The sequence below is a fragment of the Sparus aurata genome, chromosome 11 (assembly GCF_900880675.1).
Source record: "Sparus aurata chromosome 11, fSpaAur1.1, whole genome shotgun sequence".
NCBI classification, from domain to species: Eukaryota; Metazoa; Chordata; class Actinopteri; order Spariformes; family Sparidae; genus Sparus; species Sparus aurata.
In genome coordinates, this window is record NC_044197.1 from 9,245,688 (window position 1) to 9,267,417 (window position 21,730).

At 40.9% G+C, this 21,730-nt stretch overlaps 2 protein-coding genes and 1 long non-coding RNA gene across 5 annotated transcripts; 2 read left to right on the plus strand and 1 right to left on the minus strand.

Moving 5' to 3' along the window:
• Positions 1–2,815: 2,815 nt before the first annotated feature.
• Positions 2,816–8,813, plus strand: LOC115591440 (dimethylaniline monooxygenase [N-oxide-forming] 5-like). The gene is made up of 10 exons (XM_030433479.1): positions 2,816–2,907; positions 3,810–3,950; positions 4,047–4,235; positions 4,367–4,532; positions 4,746–4,888; positions 5,744–5,940; positions 7,073–7,220; positions 7,349–7,556; positions 7,665–7,737; positions 7,836–8,813. The coding sequence occupies exons 2-10, from the start codon at positions 3,819–3,821 to the stop codon at positions 8,248–8,250; spliced, it is 1,671 nt and encodes a 556-aa protein (XP_030289339.1). The 5' UTR covers positions 2,816–2,907; positions 3,810–3,818; the 3' UTR covers positions 8,251–8,813.
• LOC115591445 (uncharacterized) lies at positions 6,443–14,775 on the minus strand. The gene is made up of 2 exons (XR_003985966.1): positions 14,626–14,775; positions 6,443–8,087 (listed from the first exon to the last, which is right to left on the minus strand). It is a non-coding gene; the product is annotated as an uncharacterized LOC115591445 (long non-coding RNA).
• On the plus strand, positions 12,931–21,611 carry LOC115591439 (dimethylaniline monooxygenase [N-oxide-forming] 5-like). Of its 3 annotated transcripts, none has more exons than XM_030433478.1 (11): positions 12,931–12,975; positions 15,970–16,110; positions 16,271–16,459; positions 16,565–16,730; positions 16,842–16,984; positions 17,159–17,358; positions 18,108–18,341; positions 19,087–19,208; positions 19,305–19,377; positions 19,522–19,591; positions 19,675–21,611. In XM_030433478.1, the coding sequence occupies exons 2-11, from the start codon at positions 15,979–15,981 to the stop codon at positions 20,020–20,022; spliced, it is 1,677 nt and encodes a 558-aa protein (XP_030289338.1). In that variant the 5' UTR covers positions 12,931–12,975; positions 15,970–15,978; the 3' UTR covers positions 20,023–21,611. The 3 variants fall into 3 exon arrangements, with proteins under 3 accessions (XP_030289338.1, XP_030289336.1, XP_030289337.1); XM_030433476.1 differs by lacking the exon at positions 12,931–12,975 and adding an exon at positions 13,210–13,229; XM_030433477.1 differs by lacking the exon at positions 12,931–12,975 and adding an exon at positions 14,727–14,842.
• Positions 21,612–21,730: the final 119 nt, after the last annotated feature.

The window sequence follows — 21,730 nt, forward strand, 5'->3', positions numbered from 1 at the left end:
GCTGGAGTAAAAAAGAGCAGATTAAGAGAGTCAGTTTTTTAATAAGCACAATAAAACCAGCAGACTTCTGCTGCAATAATGAACGGGAGAGAGAAGCTGTGCGTTGTGTTGCAGCCAGTTATTGACTTTCTATTTTTTTAAATGTTTTTTTTAGAGCTTCCCTGTATTAAATGACTTAACCTGAATTTAGAGCTTTAAATGCATTAACATGTTCAAATGACCTATATATTATGGTGAAAGCCATACTCTTTCTTTACCTTTATACTTCAAACCACTACATATAAAAATGTGTCTGGCACTGTGATCGATTGTGTGGTATAGTCATACAATCTGTAGTCTTTTTATTGAGGCCACGTGGCACAAAAAGAAAATGATGTCAGTCCAGATACTGTGCTGTACTGTCCTTGTTGATAGCGGTTATCACTGCCTGTCTCCCTCTTTGTTTAAATATTACTCAATTACCCATTTAATTGACATAGACGTGACTTACCGCCTATCATAACTCATAAAATAAGGCTGTAATAAATCACTAGATTGAGTGACCTAAAGGTTCGTAATCATCAACACGAGTCAGCCATTCCCTGATTGTGTCTTAAGAGATGTCTGTATCTTTCCAAGATTTTATTACAGGTCACAACTGATAAGACGGAACAAAGGAGCTACCAAGAAACCTGTCGGTTTAAATGGAAGATGATCTGACCTGCTTCTGAACTTTTAATTTAGTTTTAACACAGGTGGTTTGCCTTTTGGTATGGGTAGCCCTTGTAGATATACTGGGCTACCCACTGATCAATCCTTTTTTAGAGAAAAGCATTGTATCACAGTATACTTACACATAACCTTCAAGTCCCTATGTAAATACAACGTCCTAGACTTTTTACGACTGATATTGAAGCTATTATCTGACGACCTCAGGACATTAAAGTAAACAGTATATGTACATGTTGGAAAAAAATAAAAACCCTGAATGCTGAAGCAAAAGGAGCATTTCTCTGCTGTTTCTACATTTTCCGTTGACTTTTATAAACAACCAAAGAAAACTTTTTAAACTGTCTCTTTTAAAACTGTCTTTTCAAAAGTTTTGTAGAGTAAAATATCAAATACTAAAACTAAGAGCAAACTCATCACCAATATTATTTGCATATGGTGAAGATGGAGTCTATAAGCCTTTGAAGCACAGAGGAAAGCTCTTTTCTCTGAGACCAGTCAATCACAGCACCTCATTAGTGCTGCAGCAGAGGTTACCCAATCTAAACCTGATGCAATGACCTTTATCATCTGTCTAAATGATCCCGGTCCTCTCTTCAGCTTCCCTTCGTTTTATACCCAAGCGCAGATCCTAGGCGGATTGGATGGTTAACCATTATAGAGCTTGTCAGCCTGTATACATATTGATGAGACGATGATGGGACTTGGATCAAAATATTGTCTTCTTGAATACACTTTGTGTCTTTCAGTCAGTGTGCAGTAGGTACAGTATTTCTTACAAATATGCTGCTTTTTAAACAGCCTCAGACCTTTGTGAGACCTTTCCTCCTAATAAATTAAGTAAGTAATCGTAAGAAAAATATTTTTTAGTGTGAGGCACATTTTCTTTAAGATCACTGGAAAACTGACTTATTAGGGTTTAAGTAAAAATTAATTTCAGACTTGTAATTTCAAACTCAGAGTCTAATTTCAGTGTGGTAAAGATAATGTGCATTATTTAGTGGTAAGGGGAAAGACAAACGTTTTAACTGTATTGAACCAGCAACCTCTAGGTTGGTGTATCTACAACCTACAACCACATCAACAGATAGAGAACACAAAAACACAACATATCAGCAACAACAGAAGCTTATGCTGTCTTTGAGGTTTTTGAGTGTTTGATATTGTGAAACTTGAACATTATAGAAAAGGTATGGACTGAATGTTAAAAGCTTCCTTTTTTAAAAAAAATTATTCCCATATTGAATAATATACAGAATACAAGACAAGACAAGGTACAATAATTTACCTTTGGGCCTGGTAGGGTTTGTGGTGGAGGTCAGGAGTTGTGGGTGAGGAGAGTTGACAGGTTTTTGGGTGAAGGTCAAAAGGATGGTCCCCCTAGTTCCAAGACCTGGAGAACTCTTTACCAAAGACCTGCCCTTGTCTGCCTGAGCCGATATAGCCCTTTACTCAGAATGTTCTATTAGGCTCATCTCTACCTCTTTCTCTTTGACAGTTTTGAGAGCTTTCTCCAGTTTAGGATCAGCATCCCTACCTCTTAGCCCTTCTTCCGGGGGAGCTTAACTAGAAAGACCATCATTTGGTGGTTTGACTTAGCCATTAGATTTTATAGCAGTTCTTTCAACCTCATTGAGGTTGGTTAATCACCATGTCGGGGTTGTTCCTAGAACATTACATTTGATATTGTTCAGGACCATCTTTGCGACCGACCAATAATTGGCACAGTTAACATCTGAAGCAGGATGTTGTAGCTGAATGGGTTATGTAAAGGAGCTCAGCCAGGAGACTAGGATTCTGTGCCCTGTTCTGAAGTTGACTGGTTATTTTGCTTTTATTCTAAATCAGCCTTGCTTTAGGCAAATAAAATACTTGGTTAGGTTTAGGAAACAAAAAAAACTTAAGGTTAGGAAACAAAAATACTTGTTTAGGCATCGGTTGGGTCTTCTCAAGACCTCAGCCACCTCATCCCAGTTTTAACATCAGCTTGCATCAGCTGGTCACAGCCCTGTTTCTGGTGTCACAGAAGGCAATGTTTGCTCTGGAGTCACTCCAGGCCTTGTTTGGGAGGTGACTGCAGGCTGTGGCTCTTTGGGAGCTACAAAAGGTTGTCATACTTTGGGATTCACATCAGGCTCTGGTTCTGTCACACAGGCTCCTTCAAGATCTGTTATCAAGTACCACGTGTCTGCGATTGATGTAAGTAAAATTAAAATCCAATCATCTATTGGCCGCTAGTTGCCACAGTCTCAAACTATATTTGTTATTAGATAGACATTTTATTGTTTTAAAGTCTTATGAAAGTTTTTATGAGAAACATTGAAACATAAGTCACATAAACTAACCGCGTCCACTTCACTTAACGGACAGAATAGTTGTTTGTTGATTTGTTTTTTGGTACGTTCACTACTAAAGGAATTTTACTGAGCAGTGATATATCATACATCTTTTCATTGTAAAAAAAAAAAAAAAGTCAAAGTAACCCAGTAAAGTTCACTTAAAAACAGTAACTTTCACAATAGCTCATTAATCAGTAAGCCATAAAAAAACACATAGTTTCTAAAATATCCTTAAATTGTGTAATGTCCACTTCCACCACTTGAGCATTTTATTTTATCATGATAGTCTGTTAGACCACTGTCTAATTACCACTTTAATCATTTGACTTAGAAGTATATTACACAATGTCACATTGATTTATGATTATTGGTAAATGGTAAAGGTAAATTGACTCAGACAGAACAGCATGTGCCTCCATAACTCACCTTTTTACCGACTCAACTTCGCCAAGGACAGAGGTTAATTTATTTTACTCTCTGACTGTTGCTGCAGCGATTCAAGGGTCAGTTTAGGAAAGCCCCTATATAAACTGACACAACCACATTCAACAACACTCTGCGCACTGTGTTGAGTTGCATGCAGCACGGAAAAGTATTTTTCTGGTTCAAAACGAGAAAATGTAAGACATTTACACTCCAGTATGCCAATCAACACAAAAACCCGGAAAACTCTTTGCCAGCTATTCTGTGCACAACCACGGATGCATCTTCTTTGTGAACACATAAAACACTATTCAGAGTGATCTGTTTCACCGTTCACAGAGCTGAAGTATGACTCGTCGAGTGGCAATAGTTGGAGGAGGTAGTTCAGGTCTGACCTGTATCAAGTGCTGTCTGGATGAGGGGCTGGAGCCGGTCTGCTTCGAAAGCAGCGATGACATTGGTGGTCTGTGGAGGTTTAAGGTGGGTCACACTGTGTGCAGGCTAGATGTTATTTTTTATTTTATTTTTGGGGGAATTACAGTAATTATTTTTCTCACCTCCTGGCTGTTCTTGCAGGAGAATCCAGAGCCAGACAGGGCCAGCATCTACCACTCTGTCATCATCAACTCCTCCAAGGAGATGATGTGCTTCAGTGACTTCCCCATTCCTGCACATTTCCCCAACTACATGCACAACTCCCTCATCATGGACTACTTCCGAATGTACGCCGACAACTTTCAGCTCATCAAATACATACAGTTCAATGTAAGGATGCTTTAAATGTAAAATGTTTAGTTCCATACAACCCAAGTATAAGAAATATTCTCCTCACCTCACCTCAGCTTCTGTACTCTTATCAGCAAACTGCTATCTGTTTCTTTCTTTCTGTTGTTCAGACCAAAGTCTTGCAGCTGAAGCAAAGATCCGATTTTTCTCACTCAGGCCAGTGGGATGTTGAGACGGAGAACAAGGATGGCAAAAAGGAGAAACACATTTTTGATGCTGTGATGATCTGTATTGGACATCACTGCCACCCCAACATGCCACTGCGGGACTTCCCAGGTACTACTGATGAAGTTTAAATACACAAAATCAACCTTTGACACAGTATGAACGAGTCTGTACCAGCAACCCTGAAGGATGTGGTTATATAATGCTGTATCAGCAGAAAGCTCCACAACCAATAGTGTTGTCAACTTAAACTACAGATCAAAGTTTTGCAGTAAGACTAGAAAGGTGCTTTGTCCAACAGTCACAGTCAAGTCTTTTTTTCAGGCATTGACACTTTCACGGGAAAGTACTTCCACAGCCGAGACTACAAGAGTCCCGAGGAGTGGAGGAATAAAAAGGCTATAGTGGTTGGAATAGGAAACTCTGGAGCAGACATCGCTGTGGAGCTGAGCAGAGTCACCAAGCAGGTTTGTGCAAACAGCGTTGGTCACTGGTCCAAAGCTTCAAATTATGACACATGAAGAAGCATTTTGCATATTTTCTGCGGTTGAGTTAGCAATAATTGTTATTTAATGTCTGGTTAGAACGATGTGAAACATTCGCAGTTTGGTTTTACTTTGCTAATTTTAGGAAAATATCACGACGTAAAAAACAACACTACTGCCCCCCAAGTGATTACCAGTTTACACTAGCAAAGATTGCTAATGCTAACTAGCATTTTTATGCCCCCCCACCAAAAAGAAATTGCAACTACCAACACAATACTGTAAACAAAACATAGACACCACGTGATATAACCGACGTTGTACTGTTGGCTGACAAACCATGTTAGAAGCTGGAACCAAGATAGTTAATCAAAAAATGGAAATTGAATTATATTATTATAATATTATATAATATATGTATATATATATATATTGTCACAACCTGGCTCAACAGTATGCGACAAAAGAGGGAGACCACATATAGTCTGTAAATAATGCAAAAAAATGTGAGAGAGAGAGAGAGAGAGAGAATCCTGCAGGTCTGATTTATAGCCACCTGAGCCCAGCCTGCTCAGGTGTGTTGCATCACTGGCACAGCTCCTCCCACCAACCTCCTGAAACAAAGTAAACACATAGCCAAAAGAGGACCGAGCAGGACCAACCCCAGGGCCATCACTATCTCTCATATATATATATATATATATATATATATATATATATATATATATATATATACACAAAACATAGACACCACGTGATATAACCGACGTTGTACATATATACACACACATATGTATTTTTTTTAATGCATTGACATGAATTCACTTCTGTGTCCAGCTTTACCTGAGCACTCGAAGGGGATCCTGGATTCTGGACAGACTCGGATACAGTGGGTTTCCCCTCGATTTGTTTTTCAACAGGGTGCTGACTTTTCTGCAGAGTGTCCTTCCGTTTGGTGTTGTCTGTGGTCTGGCAGAGAGAAAACTCAACCAAAGATTCGACCATGCCCTGTACAATCTAAAGCCAAAGCACAGGTACTGTATTTATATCTGTACAATTACAGTTAGAGTATAGCTTGGTCAGAAGAATTTGGTTCTGTGCTGCCAATGGCATAGTGTTTGACTCAGTCCACACTTTAGTCCAGAGATTACAACAAGGTGCGACATTTGCTGTATTCACAGTCCCCAGACATTGGGTCTAAAGAACTCTGCTGCCCCCTTGACATCTCCTTTGAGCTGCCGCCAGGATAAGCAGAGGTTTTCAAACACTGTATGAGGAAAAACAGCTGCATGGCTTAAATCTGCACCAACGTGGTTGACCCTCCTATCAACACAGTCAAAGCTGAAGTGGCAGCACACACACATAAGAGTCCACTTGGGTTAAGGCTGAGGACATTGTTGACGAATAGATCAACAGTCTTCAATTCAAATTAGAACTGGTCCAGTTTCTAAAATGTCCTCCAAGAAAAGGTCCAAACCTCATTATGTGTAATTGCATCCAGTAGCACACCGCTTTAAATGAAATAAACACTGTATGTTTCCTTATTACAAGATTTATTTAAAAATTTCAAACAGGATATTTTTTTATCATACAACAAATAATGGCACCAGTATGGAAACCAAATAGCTGAATAAATAAAAATACTAAATAAAATTGAGCACAATAAATTTGAGCCCTACACAGCAAATAAAAGAAAACAGGACCAAACTTATTCCCAATGAAATTTATAAAAAGTTCCCAAATATCCGACATTTGGTGATGCACAGTGCAGTGTCAAAATCCGTCTCCATTTACTTTTCATGGTCCTATAAATATGAGGGTGCTGGAGGGGCGTAGTTTCATAAAATTTGCTGACCACATTCATGCTCATCAGACGATGAACCCTCTTCATTTCGTCAAAATCAGTGAGCTTCTCACCAGCATTGCTTTTGAGCCAAAAATGTTAACATACCATTTATCTTTTGATATAATGTGCAGATGGACATGACAATAATTCATGCAATGGACAGACCTCATGGCATTACCTCCTGACATGACAAAGGACAGACTATATGTTTCTGTAGCACAACATTATAAACGTGTTCATTCTATGTATGTAATTAATGGTGCTTTACATGTATTGATGAAATTGCAGTGACCGAACAAAATTAAAAATATAAATCTCAGGTTGTTCAACCAACATCCCACACTGAATGATGAGCTTCCCAACCGCATCCTGTCTGGAACTGTTCAGGTGAAACCCAACATCCGCAGTTTTCAGGGGTCCAGTGTGGAGTTTGATGATGGAAGTGTGGTGGAGGATGTTGACCTGGTGGTATGTTATTTTTTATATTCCCACTAATTAACTTACAATAACAGTCTGTGTGATAATCTGTCCTCAAATCACTGTCATAGACTTGTCGGCTAGTAGTGTGTCACTGAGATGAGTCTCCTGTCTTGCAGGTGTTTGCCACAGGTTACAGGTTTTCCTTTCCATTCCTGGCATCACAGGTGGTCTCAGTGTCTGAGAACAAAGCCTCTCTGTACAAGTATGTGTTTCCTCCTGAGCTGGACCGACCCACTCTGGCTATCATTGGTCTAGTGCAGCCACTGGGGTCCATTATGCCCGTCTCTGAGTTGCAGGCCAGATGGGCCACACGGGTCTTTAAAGGTAAAACAGGTTTTGTTAAAAAAACAAACCAAAAAAATCTAAGTCCCCCTTATAGATAATGTGTTTGAGAGGGTGAACCACTGTGTTTCATTATGTCCTTCCAAACAGGCTGCATCAAGCTTCCCTCCATGGCTGCCATGCAAAAAGATGTCCAATTTAAGCAGAAGGAAATGGCTAAAAGGTACTGCACTGGATTTACTCAACTTTGTAATTCTATTTTGGATCTGAAAATAAACAAATCTTGATGTCTGTAATGTTCAACTCAGATCTCTTTTTCAGGTATGTCACCAGTCCAAGACACACCATCCAGATTGACTTTGTAAGCTACATGGATGAGATAGCAAAGCTGGTGGGAGTTCGACCAAACATCCTGTGGCTGCTGCTGACTGATCCCAAGCTGGGACTGAATGTGATGCTCGGTCCCTGCACACCATGCCAGTTCCGTCTCGGGGGGCCAGGAAAGTGGGCTGGAGCCCGTCAGGCCATCCTCACCCAGTGGGAGAGAGTGGCTCGCCCCATGCAGACCAGGCCCTGTGATGAGCCCAAATGCAAGAGATCATTAATGTGGCCTCTGATTCTGTCGACTGCTGCTGTGGGCTTGGCTGCCTACGTTAACAGAAACAGCCTTCCAGCCTTCCTGCAAGATCCCACTGCACTGTTGGACAAGATAAAAGTGTACCTGCCTGGACAGTGATGTGCAAATTAGACTTGTTCCATACACTCTGTACATAAATATAATTGTTGACATACACTATTAATGTAAATGCTGTTGCTTTATACACATCCCAATACAAATGAGATCTTCATTTTTGCACATATATTTTGTTACTTTTTGTTTTGGTGGGGTATCTTTCGGCTCTGTTGTTGTTGTCTGTTCTCCGCCATTGTTTCGGTTTGGGCTTGACAGTATCTGACCAGGTAAGAGCAGGCACCGCACCTGGCGGGGGAGGGGCACTGCCCAGTATGAGCTGCACAAGGGAGGGGGGCTGCCAGCAGCGTATGCATGAGAGTGATTGACATTTCTCAGGTACTCACCTTGGCTCTGATTGGTTGTATTGAGCCAGGAGCGGTGAATTCTTGCAAATCAAATTACAGCCACTGGATGGAGCCACAGACAGTAGTATTTACACAGCTGACCTGTATCTTATTCTACTGTCAGATCATAGTGATAATTTTAGCAAATATAACACAAAGAAATTGTTTGTCGCAAGTACAGTAAAATATCATCTAATCTTGTGAATAAACTTGTGAATTTCTGAGAGTTGTTTTTTATTTAATAAAACATTAAATTTGGTCTGTCACTGCAGTTAAAATTCAGTCGCTTTATTCGGAACTCAAGAGCGACGCAGAGTTTGCTGCTTTATGAGTTCCGAATAAAAAAGTTCTGTGATTTGGAGGAACCAAAATCATAGTGAACACTGAAAAATCAATCAGATCTTAAACCTGCATAGAATTAAACCTAACCTGAATTGAAACTGTTTAAGAAAATCACTTTTGCATCAGTTATGATGAAGTCTTACTCATTCAAATCTTTTGTTAAATCTCTCCTCTTGCCACACTTTTCCATTGCTCCAGTGTGCAGCTTGTATTTAAAGGGATATTCCTATGTAAGTTTAATCCATGGTCTAACACACTGTGAAACTGTGTTAGACCCCCTCTCGAGAGTTTCAGCGTAAACGCCTATAAATGAATGAGCACATTTCCTACTAACGTAGTTTTAGCATCCTCAGAAACAACCGCACGACAACACATTGCAGTAAATGGGTCCAAATAAAAAAAACGCCATCAAAAAGCCATAAATAATGCTCAGAACAGCACCAAACTTCAGCAACATTAGAAATAGGGTCCCAGCACATATTTCGAGGCATAGTTGCCGTATTTGTCGGAAAGATAAACGAAACTCACCACCCGAGAAGCCTTCCTTGTTGTGGGGAAGCCCTGTGAGTTGATTACCAAGTGCAGTAGAGTTCCGCAGTAATGACCATCATTGAGCTGCGGAACTCTACTGCACTCGGTAATCGACTCACAGGGTGTTTTATCGAGCTCAGTTTCCTCATCGAGGTTTGTTTCCCCTGGTCCCGCCCCCATCCGAAATGCCCCGAAGCGTTCACAAAAAGCTTGCCCCAAGCTGTTGTGCTCGTACCACAGAGGCACTGCGGAGAGAGCTAAGGTTTAAAACTGACTTTTTTTTAGCAAGATTTATCTTAGGATGTTGTATTGTAGACGTGAAATCCAAATTTCATGACCGTTAAGTTATATTTTTAAACTGGGACAACAGCACATATGTTTGTGTTTTATGCCTTTATTCACACAACCAACTACTGTTATTTCTATTTATGAAGAATATTATATTTGTGAGAGACTTTTCATTTAGAATATTATGAACTTTTGGAACAAAATGTGCTCATTCACTTATTGGCAAATATAAATCGCTATTTCATCATATTTGTCTTAAATCCAGTTCCATTATAGCAGGTAAAGCTCATCCTGACACCTTGGAATATTACTTTCAGATACTGTCCCCCCTCTGTTCAGTATGAAAGGAGGCTCACGCATCTTTCAAATTCATATTCCTGACTTCTTTCCCCACAACAGATAACTCCTGTAATTTTCAGGCTGATATCATCAAACTTGACCATTTAAACAGGGGGAACGCATCCTGACAGCTTGGAATATTACTGTCAGATACTGTTCCCCCTCTGTTCAGCATGAAAGGAGGCTCACACATCTTTCAAATTCACACTCCTGACTTCTTTCCCCATGATAAATAAGTCCTGTGATTTTCAGGCTGATATCATTACATTTGACCATTTAAACAGGGGGAACGCATCCTGACAGCTTGGAATATTACTGTCAGATACTGTTCCCCCTCTGTTCAGCATGAAAGGAGGCTGGCACATCTTTCAAATTCATACTCCTGACTTCTTTCCCCACAACAGATAAGTCCTGTGATTTTCAGGCTGATATCATTACATTTGACCATTTAAACAGGGGGAACGCATCCTGACACCTTGGAATATTACTGTCAGATACTGTTCCCCCTCTGTTCAGTATGAAAGGAGACTCACACATCTTTCAAATTCATACTCCTGACTTCTTTCCCCACAACAGATAAGTCCTGTGATTTTCAGGCTGACATCATTAAATTTGACCATTTAAACAGGGGGAATGCATCCTGACAGCTTGGAATATTACTGTCAGATACTGTTCCCCCTCTGTTCAGTATGAAAGGAGGCTCACACATCTTTCAAATTCACACTCCTGACTTCATTCCCCACAACAGATAATCCTGTGATTTTCAGGCTGATATAATTAAATTTGACCATTTAAACAGGGTCAGATACTGTTCCCCCTCTGTTCCATGTAAAAAGGTAACAATAAGTAATATTCCAAGGTGTCAGGATGTGCCTTACCTGCTATAATGGAACTCGATTTAAGATAAAATAGCGATTTATATTTGGCTATAAATGAATGAGCACATTTTGTTCCAAAAGCTCATAATATTCTAAATGAAAAGTCTTTCACAAATATAATATTTTTCATTAATAGAAATAACAGTAGTTGGTTGTGTTAATAAAGACATAAAAACACAAACATATGTGCTGTTGTCCCACTTTAAAAATATAACTTGACAGTCATGAAATTTGTATTTCCCGTCTACAATACAACATCCTCAGATAAAACTAGTTAAAAAAAGTCAGTTTTGAACTTTAGCTCTCTCCACAGTGCCTCTGTGGTACGAGCACAACAGCTCGGGGGCAAGCTTTTTGTGAATGCGCGCTTCCTGCGCCCTTTGGGGCATTTCGGATGGGGGCGGGACCAGGAGAAACAAACCTCGACGAGGAAACTGAGCTTGATACAACACCGGAATATACCTTTAACTGAAAGGTGGAGGAAGGGTAACTTAATGCTGCTCTCTGGCAGAAGTAGTGCAAGTGCAGGAGGGATTGCCTCTTTCCTTCATGGGTTATTAGTTAAGCCTGAGCCTTGCAAGAATTTATTCATTCATTCAAAATCCCACCCAAGCTACACACCACCCATTTAATTACCCAACACACTCCACCTAAAATGTGTGACACAGTCTGGTGGTTAAGTTGCTTGCCTTTCCTTTCAGTCTGGAGAAGAGTTGATCTGAAGTATCTGTGCAGCAGCCAGTTGGTCATCACACTTTTGTTCACTTGTACAGTTTTATACAGCCACTTTCGCTTATCAGCAACTTAAGGATAATTCATGCTCCCCTTGCTTACATAAGAACAGACATGTCCTTTTCGAAACGATTAAACAGTCACTGCCCACATACTGTCATGTGTCCTTAACGATGGCATGGATTTTAAGTAATACAACCGCTAGAGGGCGCCGCCATGCTGCTCAGAGGTCTCCACTTTTCCTTCAACACCGTCCAACTCACCTTTGATTCCCTTCCAATCTCATCCCAGCTGATCTGTAGTGGTTGTCTCTGTGCCCAGGTGAAGTCACACAGGGACGTAATGAACACCGAATATGGACAGAAAGCTTTGTCCGTAACCATACGCGCATATCATTTATACACTGAACAAAATATAAAACACGACACTTTTGTTTTTGCTCCCATTTTTCATGAGCTGAACTCAAAGATCTAAAACATTTTCTGTATACACTAAAGAACCATTTCTCTTAAATATTGTTCACAAATCTGTCGAAATCTCTGTTAAAGAGCACTTCTCCTTTGCCGAGATAATCCATCCCACCTCACAGGTGTGGCATATCAAGATGCTGAATAGACAGCATGATTATTGCACAGGTGTGCCTTAGGCTGGTCACATAGAAGGCCACTCTGAAATGTGCAGTTTTGCTTTATTGGGGGGTCTGAAAACCAGTCAGTATCTGGTGTGACCACCATTTGGCTCACATCTCCTTCACATAGAGTTGATCAGGTAGTTGATTGTGGCCTGGGGAATGTTGTTCCACTCCTCTTCAACTGGAACATGCTGTCTTATACGCCGATCCAGAGCACCCCAAACATGCTCAATGGCTGACATGTCTGGTGAGTATGCTGGCCATGCAAGAACTGGGATGTTTTCAGCTTCCAGGAATTGTGTACAGATCCTTGCAACATGGGGCCGTGCATTATCATGCTGCAACATGAGGTGATGGTCGTGGATGAGTGGCACAACAGTGGGCCTCAGGATCTCGTCACGGTATCTCTGTGCATTCAAAATGCCATTAATAAAATACACCTGTGTTCGTTGTCCATAACATACGCCTGCCCATACCATAACCCCACCGCCACCATGGGCCACTCGAACCACAACGTTGACATCAGCAAACCGCTCACCCAAACGACGCAACACACACGCTGTCTGCCATCTGCCCTGAACAGTGAAAACTGGGATTCATCCGTGAAGAGAACACCTCTCCAACGTGCCAGACGCCATCGAATGTGAGCATTTGCCCACTCAAGTTGGTTAAGACGACGAACTGCAGTCAGGTCGAGACCCTGATGAGGACGGCGAGCATGCAGATGAGCTTCCTTGAGAGGGTCTCTGACAGTTTGTGCTGAAATTCTTCGGTTATGCAAACTGATTGTTGTTGCAGCAGCTGTCCGGGTGGCTGGTCTCAGACAATCTTGGAGGTGAACATGCTGGATGTGGAGGTCCTGGGCTGGTGTGGATACACATGGTCTGCGGTTGTGAGGTTGGATGTACTGCCAAATTGTCTGAGATGGCTTATGGTAGAAAAATTAACATTCAATTCACAGGCAACAGCTCTGGTGGACATTCTTGCAGTCAGCATGCCAATTGCACGCTCCCTCAAAACTTGCAACATCTGTGGCATTGTGCTGTGTGATAAAACTGAACATTTTGGAGCTGCCTCTATTGTAGCCAGCCTAAGGCACACCTGTGCAATATTCATGCTGTCTAATCAACATCTTGATATGCCACACCTGTGAGGTGAGATGGATTATCTCGGCAAAGGAGAAGTGCTCACTAACACAGATTTAGACAGATTTGTGAACAGTATTTGAGAGAAATGGTTTCTTCATTTTAACAATGAAAATTGAGTTAATCTGCATAGTAACACAAAGTCTGAAGACATTGTTCTGGTTTGTTGCAGGAATTGAGACATTTGAAGGGAAACACCAGGCCCCAACCGGGCCCATCACTCAACTCTCAGTGGTCATAAAAAACTGCATGTATAGGAGTATAATCTGATAAAAAGCTGAAGAAATACTACTTTAATTTTGAATATTGTTCCTAAAAAAAAATGGATAGTAAGACAGAGGTTCGTCACTGAGTCAGAGACATGGTTTCATAAATAAATGTTTTATTGTAGTAGTAATAATAATAACAATAATAACAATAATAATAATAATAATAATAATCAGGCAGGGACTGGAGCTGCTGAAGAAAAAGGAACGTTAATGAGCAAAAACAATTATTGTATTTCAACTCCCACAAAAAAGCCTCAATATCATATTAAATTGTCAGTGTATAAGAGGAGATAAAATTCAGTCCAACTCAAACTTAACTAAAAAAAAAGTGAGCTGAGGCCACTTGTGGAGAGATACACTACATGTCAAGGCTAAGATGTCATCTCAGGTGCAACACAGCAAAGCTCACAGCAAATAATATTGAGCAGTCTATAGTGCATCACCATGGGGGTGCCTTGCCTCCCAACAATATGGCAATCTGCTTCTGAAAGAAAATAACTAAACACCAAAAAGGATCAGAAACAAATAACCAAGTAAAAAGTATCTTTTAACCGTGAGCTTACTCACTTCCTCTAGTATAAGTGAGTGTATAAGTACACTCAAGGACACAGGGCTGCTCACAGGTTCAGCCAAAGCTTTTAAAAACAGAATAAATAACTATTAAATGCAGTTCAAGGTGGGAAAAGGGCTTTTTTTCACACATGCGTTAGCACTCTTAAGACATAAGCGCTGTTAACAGCAGTACAGCAGTGATCAAACTCAACACTGAGATTTCCTTCTGTGAATGATTACAAGTGGAGCATTTTTTTTTTGTGAAATGTTCAGCTAAAACTTGTTCAGGGTGGTTTGTTATGGAAGTAAGAAGTTGACATGACTTACTTAAAACCTTGCGCCCTTTCTGTCTCCTCCCTCACGATTGAAGTATGAGCATTCCCCTGTTTGGATACACTACACGTCCAGACAGGTTCAGAGTCCTATATCCGCGTTACTGTTTACTGAAACAAGTGATAAGCACGGGTGAGTTTGTGTGACCATAAGAAGCGGTTTAACATTCAACCGCAGCTGCGCCGGATTTGCAATCAGCTTGCTGGAGAAGGTGAGAGCGGTTTTTCCAACCTCAACAATGAGAGCATTGTTTTTCAACATAATAATAATTGGTCCTGTTTTTGTGGCCATGCAGTGACACTTCCTCCAAACTGATTTACTTCCTCTAACTTTCAGTAATATTCTTATGAGTTTCAAACAACTTAATGAGACACTTTGCTGTGCTTAATTGTTACCTCACTGGTCCATCACTTATATTCTGATGAATGCTGTTGTGTTATTCCGAACATCCCTAAGTGTTAAAATGTTCCTAGCAGGAAGTTGTGTCATGAAAAAAAAAATGGAAGCATGGAGCGGATTGTCAAAGATCACTGATGTTTTTTCAAATTGAGAAAATATTTTCAGAGCTTATTGTGAATGTAGACTATACGGGCATAATGTCAAGACAATTTACTGAATTTTTCAGATAATTTCTGAAAAAAATAACTAACCAAAGTCAGGTCGAGGTGTCTACACTAATAGACTCACAGACTTTGAGGTGCATTACTGTTAAATCCACAAAGGCTCCTGGCTGCTCTGAGCTCACGCGTGCCCTTTCGCAGTCCACGTCTGACATTTTTGAGGAGGAAATTACCCACAGTTCATAGTGTTGTAATGTTAAACAAATTGGTTCCAAGCGGAAGCCCAAAACGGTTCAAAGAAATAAATGATGTTTCAGATGTTGTCATTCTTAAATATGTGGTGAATTGCATAATTATATATGCAATATATTTTATTCACATTTTTCTTAATCACTTCCTGAGATCTGGTGTGTCCTCATAAAATGTATTCTCTTCTTTGGATTACCCATAAACAGTGATGTGCACAAGGGGGGGGGGGGGCAGTCAAGTGCCCTCTTGGTTGGCAAAACACACTAAACTGCCCCCTTGGCTGGTTAGAACATGATACACTGCCCTCTTGGGAGCCAAAACGCGCGCTAAATTGCCCTTTTTTTCGCCCCTGCCCTTCAAAAAGTGTGCGCATGCCACTGCCCATAAAGTACATACATTCTATCAAATACTGTCTTGGGTGTTTTCAGCGAAGCCTGTGAAGGTTCAGGGCAAAGGCCTCGTGGGGGCCATTGGGATTTGGTTTTGATTTCAAGCGTGACACTTTCTGATTCTTTGTTTCCCTCACCAGTGCTCGGCAATGGCTCTACGTGTGGCGGTGGTTGGAGCAGGCAGCGCAGGGCTGATCTCAATCAAGATCTGCGTTGATGAAGGCCTGGAGCCGGTCTGCTTCGAAAGCAGTGATGACATTGGTGGCCTGTGGAAATTTAAGGTGAACATCATTTCAAAGTGTATCCAACACGTTAATCTTGGTACCCGTACAAGATTTGTCTTATGATGCTGCATACAGGATATATACAATGATTAACACATCACTATCGATTTAAGAGTAAAATCATCCATCAGCTCTATTTTTCCTCTTTTATCAACAGGACTCCCCTGAGCCGGAGCGAACCAGCATTTATCGCTCCTTGGTGGTCAACACCTCCAAAGAGATGATGTGTTTCAGTGATTTTCCCATGCCTGCTGATTATCCAAATTACATGCACAACTCCCAGCTGCTGCAGTACTTCAGGCTCTATGCTAAGCACTTTGACTTGCTCAAATACATCCATTTCCAGGTGATTCCAGTTCAAGCAGTCTGGAGCAATCGTTGTCTCTTCTCTACAAGTCGAAGTTATTAATGTGTGTGTATGTCTGTGTGAATGTGGACACGCATGCTTCAGACCACAGTCAGGAGTGTCACACCAACGGCGGATTTCTCTCTGTCGGGTCAGTGGGACATAGTGACCGTTAACAGGGACGGAAAGGAAGAGAGGCAGGTCTTTGATGCAGTTCTGGTGTGTTCGGGCCACTACACCCAACCGATCTTACCCCTGTCAGAGTTTCCAGGTCTGTAAACAAATATGTAATGTTTTTCATACTCTCAAGTTCACATATATGCATTCTTGCGAGAGGCTCTCCTCCTCATTTGACCTGTAGCATCATCTGTATTTTCTCCAGGACATGAAACGTTTTCCGGCAGGTGTTTGCACAGCTGGGATTACAAAGATGCAGATGCATTCAGGGGAAAGAGGGTTGTGGTGGTTGGAATTGGCAATTCTGGAGGAGACATTGCAGTAGAGATAAGTCGAGCTGCAGAGAAGGTAAGACAGAAGAAGAATAAATAACCTTTACTGTCTGACAGAGAACAGAGGGACTTAAGATGTATGGCTGAAATATGATAATTCATGCATGCATCAGTTGTTGTTCTTAAAGGGTGAGTTCATGCCAAAATGAAACTTCAGTCCTTTTCTCCTCACCCTTATGTTGCTTGACAGACGTTTCTCAGCACTCGTCAGGGGGCCTGGGTGGTCAGCAGGATGTCCAACAATGGTCTCCCATTGGACATGACCTCGATCACCAGGCTCAACAACATCCTCATGAAGCTTCTTCCCAGCAATTTGGTCAACTGGGTGGCAGAGAGATCGCTGAACCAAAAATACGACCACAGATTGTACGGCCTGCGGCCCAGACACAGGTGACATCATCTGACCTGGATTCCTGTCTGTTCTTCTCTGCCTTATGATCCCAGGCCACAACCAGCATTCATACACCATTTTTATTTCACTGTTTGTTTCATTTATTCTACTACGTGATTTTTCTTTAAAGCCCCAGTTCATATTTTACAACCACTTAGATTATAGTTGCAGCATAGTCATCTGTAAATGATTAGTCTGATGTTGAGTGATAAACACTGTCAACTGTCCCCCCCTGTTTACAGTATAACGGACTTTCCCCATGTAGGTTGCTCCTTTTTATGCCCTTAACCAAAGCCTTGGCCGCAGAACGTGTGCCACACTAGTCATGTATCCTTTGGTCAAGTGTGAGGGTTAGGGTTTCACTAAACAATTAAAAAAATTAACGTTTAGTCTACTTGTCAACTGCTCTCAATTGAAATCGTAAAACCTGTTCTTATGTAAGAGTGTGCAGCAATACTAGCAGGAGAGACAGGAACTGAAACAGAGTGTTTCAGTCAGAGGGGGAACACCTGAACATGAGCATATGTCTCCTGAGGTTGAATGGTAATGTCTTATTCAGCAACCAGATCAATTGGCTGTTGTGCCCTTACTTGCAGACAATGTTTATATTTCAAATGTAATGTTGTGATGTTAATCATATAAAACTTCATGCATTATTGATGTTTGCTCTTCCGGCTAATACACTGGTGTCATCTCTTCGTAGCACACCAGGTCTAGTTGACTGCTATCATTTCCTGTCTTTCCCCAGACTTTTGGACAGGAGGCCTTTGGTCAATTGTGACCTGCCTGATCAAATCCTTCAAGGAGCGCTTGTGATGAAACCCAATCTGAGAGCCTTCAGGGACTCCGGGGTCGTCTTTGAAGATGGCACCGTAGAGGAGAACATTGACGCTGTGGTCTTCTGTACAGGTTATAAAGCAAGCTTCCCATTCCTGCCTCCAGCTCTGTCCGGAGGGCCTGACAAAGAGTTGACATTGTATAAGTAAGTTTACTGAAGGTGGTCAGAGTTTTGTTTGGCTCGGGCTGATAACTGTTATGGGAAAAAAGTAACCCTATATCATGCAAACTGAGGCCCTGGTTTAAAGAGGGTATAAACTTAACATATAACTTATGAGTTAGATGAGGAGATGGATGCCTGTCTCATTATAAATTTGTTGCTAGAACTCGGATTGTGTCACGTTTTGCAGTCATGTTGTCACAAGCAGTGGAGACTTTAGGAAGTCACTGAACCCAGCTAAGATGTAATCTACCACATCACCCCCACAAAACACCACAACTTGTTATTCCGATACTTTACCAGGGTTAAAATGTGTTTAATTAGTGAGCATCAGATTGATTTAGATACAGACAGTCAGGTTGGCCTTTTCCCCATTTACAGTCTTTATGATGCGTAGAAATGAGCGGTAACAATCTTCTCCCATAACTCATTAATAATACTTTGACGGACACATTATTACATTCTGCAATACATTCACTTCAATACAAAATTACATGACATTTTCAGACATTTATAAAGGCACACTACGCTGGATGTTCCTTAAAATCAATGTCTGCTTTTGCCATCCCAAAGTGTCTCGACGACGTAGGAATGACACTAAACAATCAGCGTTCTTTACCATTAAATGGTGTGTTTATTAAAAGCCCCCAATTGACAAATCCTGCATGTTATGCCTTTTAAAATAAATATAGTCTGGTTCATAAGGGCTGTTTGTTTCCTTAAATTTCAGGAGACTGTTTCCTCCTTCTCTATCAAAACCCACACTGGCAGTCATGGGTCTCTTTCAGACGAAAGGACCCATCCAGCCAATTATGGAAATGCAGGCACGGTGGGCTGTGAGAGTCTTTTCAGGTAAATAATTTTTGAGCTGTACATGAACTGTATACGTACAGATGCACAAAGCATTAAGTAGCGAGATGCATCAGCTGGTGTGTTTTTACCTTTAAGGTCTGAGCCGTCTTCCATCTGAGAAGAAAATGTTGAAGGTTATCGAGTGTGATACAAAGAGAAACAGCAAAAGGTAAACATTTACCTCACACTGATGTCCTGTAGATGGTAAAGGCACATCAGTCATGTTCCTACTGTAGAAAGCAAAATTTGAAAATATATTTAGATTAACATGTCTTGTTGAAAATGATCCTCATGTAATTTTTTGTTTTCTCAGCTATCCGTGCCCACGACAGGCTGCTCTCTATGTAGATTACATGTCTTACCTAGATTTCATGGCTGGAGAGGTAAGTTTAGTTCAGCTGTACATCAAACTGTGTTACTCCACTATGTATGAGACACAAGCATCATGACAGACTTCCAATCACAGATAGGTGTTCGACCAAACCTCCTGAGGCTAATGCTGCGAGATCCAGTGCTCTGGGTGAAGGTCGCCTTTGGTCCCTGCACTCCTTATCAGTACCGTCTGACTGGGCCTGGACAGTGGGCCGGAGCCCGTCAGGCCATCCTCACTCAGTGGGATCGGGTGACTCAGCCTTTCAGAACCAGAGCAGTACCAGAACCAGAGAGCCGGTCGTCCGTCCTCTTCTCTCCATTGCTGCTAGTATTGGGTGGGGCTGTGATAACAGCGGTGCTCATTTCTAAAAATGAGACTGTTCCAGCTCAGATTCTGGACAGGTGCAAGATTTTCCTCAAGGACTCCTGGTTTACAGGTTAACCACAATAACACCATAAACAGTATGTAGCGTCTACAATATAGGGTCCAAAATGATGTCCACATGTTGCAATATAGACATTGCAATAGACACAGATTACAGACCTTCAATGTCCAAAAATGCAATTGAAGCAAAAGCCCAAAAAGTCTGAGAATATTTTGAAGTCATGAATTCTACTTTAGTCCTTTTACTTTGGAGAACAAATACTTTATAATAGTGGCTTTGTACAATGTTTTAAGCAGTTTGCACTCCTCTGACAGGTGAGCCGGAAAACTTTTAATTAAATATATGTGCTCAAGAAATAAAAGCCAAGACAGTTTTATTCATATTGTACCAATTCACAACAAAAGTTAAATCAGAGCAAGTCTGGACCACACTCCTAATCACTTCGTGAAAATGGCAGTAAAAAAAACATGTAACTCATAACAGGCAGAAACCTTGAGGAGACCAGAACTTATGTAATTAATCATTAACTGTTTGGACTGAGTTGGCTGTTTACTGGGGAGAAGGGTAGTGTGTCAGTCACAGACTCTGCCCCCCGATTTTCTTTCCTCCTGTATTACAGAAATCTTAAAATGGTTTCGTGTTCAACCACCATGGCTCGATGATTTAAATCCTTTCCAAAGTCTGCATGGTACTCACAATCCTCCTCTGGTGTGGTGTTGCCAATCTAGTTAAGCAGGAAATTGGCTGGTCCTACTATTTATTCCAAAAAAGTCCTGCTTATTCTCTCTGAGTATCCTCAAGAACAAGTTCTACTTCTTCTTGGTGCTGTACTCCACTCTGTTGCACATTAGCAGAGAACATCTGAGTTTAATTTGATCACAATCTTCATCTTAATCACTTCAAGAGTTTTATTTTATTCTGCTTCCCTCCTTTGAAAGATATCTGGATTGAAATGGTCTCTTTCTTCTAATGACCACTCCAGAGTCATAGCAGGTGCTGTGAGTTATGATGTTCACTCAGTAACTCTGAAATTAAATAATTGGGGAACTTTCATAGATATGGTGACAAAAAGATGAAGAAGCTCTCGTTAAATTAATTTAGTAACTTTCTATGTGGTCTAATAGTTCATTTTTTGCAAAGGGGAGTGTTTTGATGCTAATCTCAGTGCAGTCTGACCGCATTAACATGGAGTGAAGGATTGAAGAGTGGATTGTGACACACCTGTGGAAAACAAACTTTTTAGAAGGAACAAACTCTTGTCTTTCTGTCTTGTGTTTCACTCAAAAAACAGACATAAAACATGTACTTAATATTTTCTAAATAAGAGTAACACTTCAGTGTTGGTTGGTTGATTTTGAAGAAAATGCTCCTAAAGAAGTGAATTTGGGTGAGTAAACCACAAAGTCCATAGTTGGTGTGAATAAGCTGGTGAACGACACCATCTGGTGGCCTCGTAGCATTGTTTTAACTCAGAAACCATCAGCGATCACAAGCTTGTGTTCAGCTTTATGTAAGCTGGTGTAAAACCAGGAATCCAGATGTTTTCGCAAATTAAGCCATCTGAGCCTTTTAGTGTTTTATTTTGTGTGTTTGTGTGTGTGTGTGTGTGTGTGTGTGTGTGTGTGTGTGTGTGTGTGTGTGTGTGTGTGTGTGTGTGTGTGTGTGTGTGTGTGTGTGTGTGTGTGTGTGTGTTTCTTGTTATGGCACTGAATTTATCAAGGTTGCAATAAAATAAATTGGGTTCTTTTTGGTATTTCTGTATGT

Bases quoted from the DNA above. Each gene is read 5' to 3' on its own strand.
- LOC115591440 (XM_030433479.1), top strand. From the start codon at position 3,819: ATGACTCGTCGAGTGGCAATAGTTGGAGGAGGTAGTTCAGGTCTGACC. The intron at 5,941-7,072 runs GTACTGTATTTA...TATAAATCTCAG, and splicing joins AATCTAAAGCCAAAGCACAG to GTTGTTCAACCAACATCCCA. The intron at 7,738-7,835 runs GTACTGCACTGG...TCTCTTTTTCAG, and splicing joins CAGAAGGAAATGGCTAAAAG to GTATGTCACCAGTCCAAGAC.
- LOC115591439 (XM_030433476.1), top strand. The intron at 16,111-16,270 runs GTGAACATCATT...TTTTATCAACAG, and splicing joins GTGGCCTGTGGAAATTTAAG to GACTCCCCTGAGCCGGAGCG. The intron at 18,342-19,086 runs GTAAGTTTACTG...CTTAAATTTCAG, and splicing joins AAAGAGTTGACATTGTATAA to GAGACTGTTTCCTCCTTCTC.